Here is a 2,194-nt window from a genome sequence, read left to right on the forward strand (position 1 = left end):
GGTGGGTTCCACGCGCCTGAGACGTGCAGCGCAGCTCGTGAGCTGGAACCGACTCACAGCCAGCCCTCCAGCGGTCACAAGCCATGAATTACAAGGCAAGAGATGGTGCATCTTTCTCCTGTTGAGCTGCTGGTGGGCTTGAACCGGGTGCCTTTAGGTTAGTGGGGCAACTCCCTGTGGACTGCGCCACCAAATGTCCCTAGGTCATAAGGTGTTTCTTTCCCTACACGCCTGCCGCCTTACCTGGGCACGGTTAACGTGTTTTATATTAGAAACCCAGTCCACCGTCCCTGTACAGGGACAGGGCAAGCACTGGCGTGTGGCTGCTTATTGGACGTGTGTCGGACTTGCCTTTTCTCGAGCTGCGGGGACCAGGCAGAGGACCAGTGACTTCAGTCATCTTTGTGTTTTTAGAGGAAGCCATTTCTTTAGTTTTGGCAGTCTCTCGTTTTAAAAATGTCATTGCTTTTAAAAAACAAAAAGTCCTTTCTTTTGTCATTGCTGACAGTTTCCAGCAGCCAGGCGCACTCAGTTCAGCAGTCCCTCCCTGCAGCCCGATCCTGAGCTGTTCCTCCTGGTGATCACGCGGGCCTGAGGCGCTGAGTCTGCCTCTGGGGTTTCGGCTGTCACTTTAATCCCTTATAAAGAGATCTTAAAGAGCACAGTGCTCAGGGCAGACGCAGGTGACACCGAACTAATGTTTGAGTTAAGACGACTTCAGGGAATATGCTTGGAGCAGTATCTGATTTTTAATGTCCATTTTCAGTCGCTGTTCCTGGTCGAGCTTACGCGGGCCGAGCTTGGCCTGGGGTGGCCTGCTCTCTGAGGCCCAGACTTGCCTTCACCTGACCCTGTCTTCTCTTTGCCCCTCCACGTGGAGCAGGTCCTCAGCACTTGCTGATGGTGAAGGCGGCTACAAATAAGCACGCCTCTGCAGTGATGTCACCCCAGAAATCCCTGCCTGTCACAGCCTGTGACGAGGAGGTTTTTTAGGGCCCGGAGCATATTGTGTTTATCTCCGTAGCCACAGCGTGGAGTAGAGTGCTTGCATCTTAGCAGGCATTTGGTAACTCTCGGTAGTTAAACATTGATTCATCTCCTTGAAAGCAAAGCACTTTATAAGCTGTAGCTCTTAAGTCACGTGACAGTAAATGGGGTGGAGTCACAGCCCAGGGGTCCCAGTGGTGTCACATTTGAGCCCTATATTGCTAACGTGAAGTTTGGCAGTTCAAACCCACCAGTTGCTTCTGGCAGAGAAAGATAGGGTCGTGTGCTTCCTTAAGGAGTAAACACAAACTCACATTCCCTGTTTCGAGTTGGTTCTCACTCAGTGGCCCTGCAGTGGGTTTCCAGGACTGTAAACTCTTTTTTTTTTTAAATTTTTTTTATTATTATTATTTTTTTGTGTACGTGTACTGTTAGATTAGATCTGATTGGTACAGGAGGAGATTGTCCCTCCTTCCCTGGCAGAGCATCTGGTGGGTTCGAACCATGCATCTCTGGGATTGTAGTTGTAGTTCCTTGCCACTAGGCCACCAGAGTTCCCCTTGGACTGTAAACTCTTAACAGATGACCCATCTTTCTTCCAAAGGTTTTTCTTTCCTTGCTGACCCTCTAGCAAGTTTACGAAGGCCATGCATCTCACAAGATAGCTCTCAAGGAGCAACTGGTGGATTTGAACCTCCTGCCTTCAGATTGGCAGCAAAACTCTCTACTCCCTAGGCCACCAGTGCCACCTTCTGAACCCAATGGGACAGTCCTACCTTGTGCTGCAGGCCTGTGTGAGTTGGAATGGACTCACTGCGACAGGTTCAGTGCTTTGTGGTTTGAATCCACGGGTTCCATGTGTGCGAAGGGTTACAGCAGTTCAGCACTGCCTGGATCCAGTGTCCCTCAGTGCCTGCCTTCAATGCCCAGCTGCTTGGTGGTTGAACTTACTAAGCAAAGACCGTCTGTCTCTCTCTCGTCACCAGGTGCTGTCACCATGGCTGCTGTGGACAGCTTCTACCTGTTGTACCGGGAGATTGCCAGGTCCTGCAACTGCTACATGGAAGCCTTAGCCCTGGTCGGGGCCTGGTACACGGCCCGGAAGAGCGTGACGGTCATCTGTGACTTCTACAGCCTGATTAGGCTGCACTTCATCCCTCGCCTGGTCAGCCGGGCCGATCTGGTCCAGCAGTACGGGAGATGGGCC

General features: G+C 51.5%; 1 protein-coding gene across 1 annotated transcript in view; it reads left to right on the forward strand.

Annotated features, from left to right (window-relative positions):
• The first annotated feature begins 1,984 nt into the window (after window positions 1–1,984).
• Window positions 1,985–2,194, forward strand: part of HSDL1 (hydroxysteroid dehydrogenase like 1) — a 4,843-nt gene continuing 4,633 nt past the window's right edge. Inside the window, exon 1 of the mRNA XM_006888878.1 lies at window positions 1,985–2,191. Coding sequence (XP_006888940.1) covers window positions 1,985–2,191 — 207 coding nt within the window. The remainder of the gene's footprint in view (window positions 2,192–2,194) is intronic.

Source organism: Elephantulus edwardii, unplaced genomic scaffold, assembly GCF_000299155.1.
Source record: "Elephantulus edwardii isolate Elephantulus edwardi_28Jun2011 unplaced genomic scaffold, EleEdw1.0 scaffold00072, whole genome shotgun sequence".
Lineage (NCBI taxonomy): Eukaryota > Metazoa > Chordata > Mammalia > Macroscelidea > Macroscelididae > Elephantulus > Elephantulus edwardii.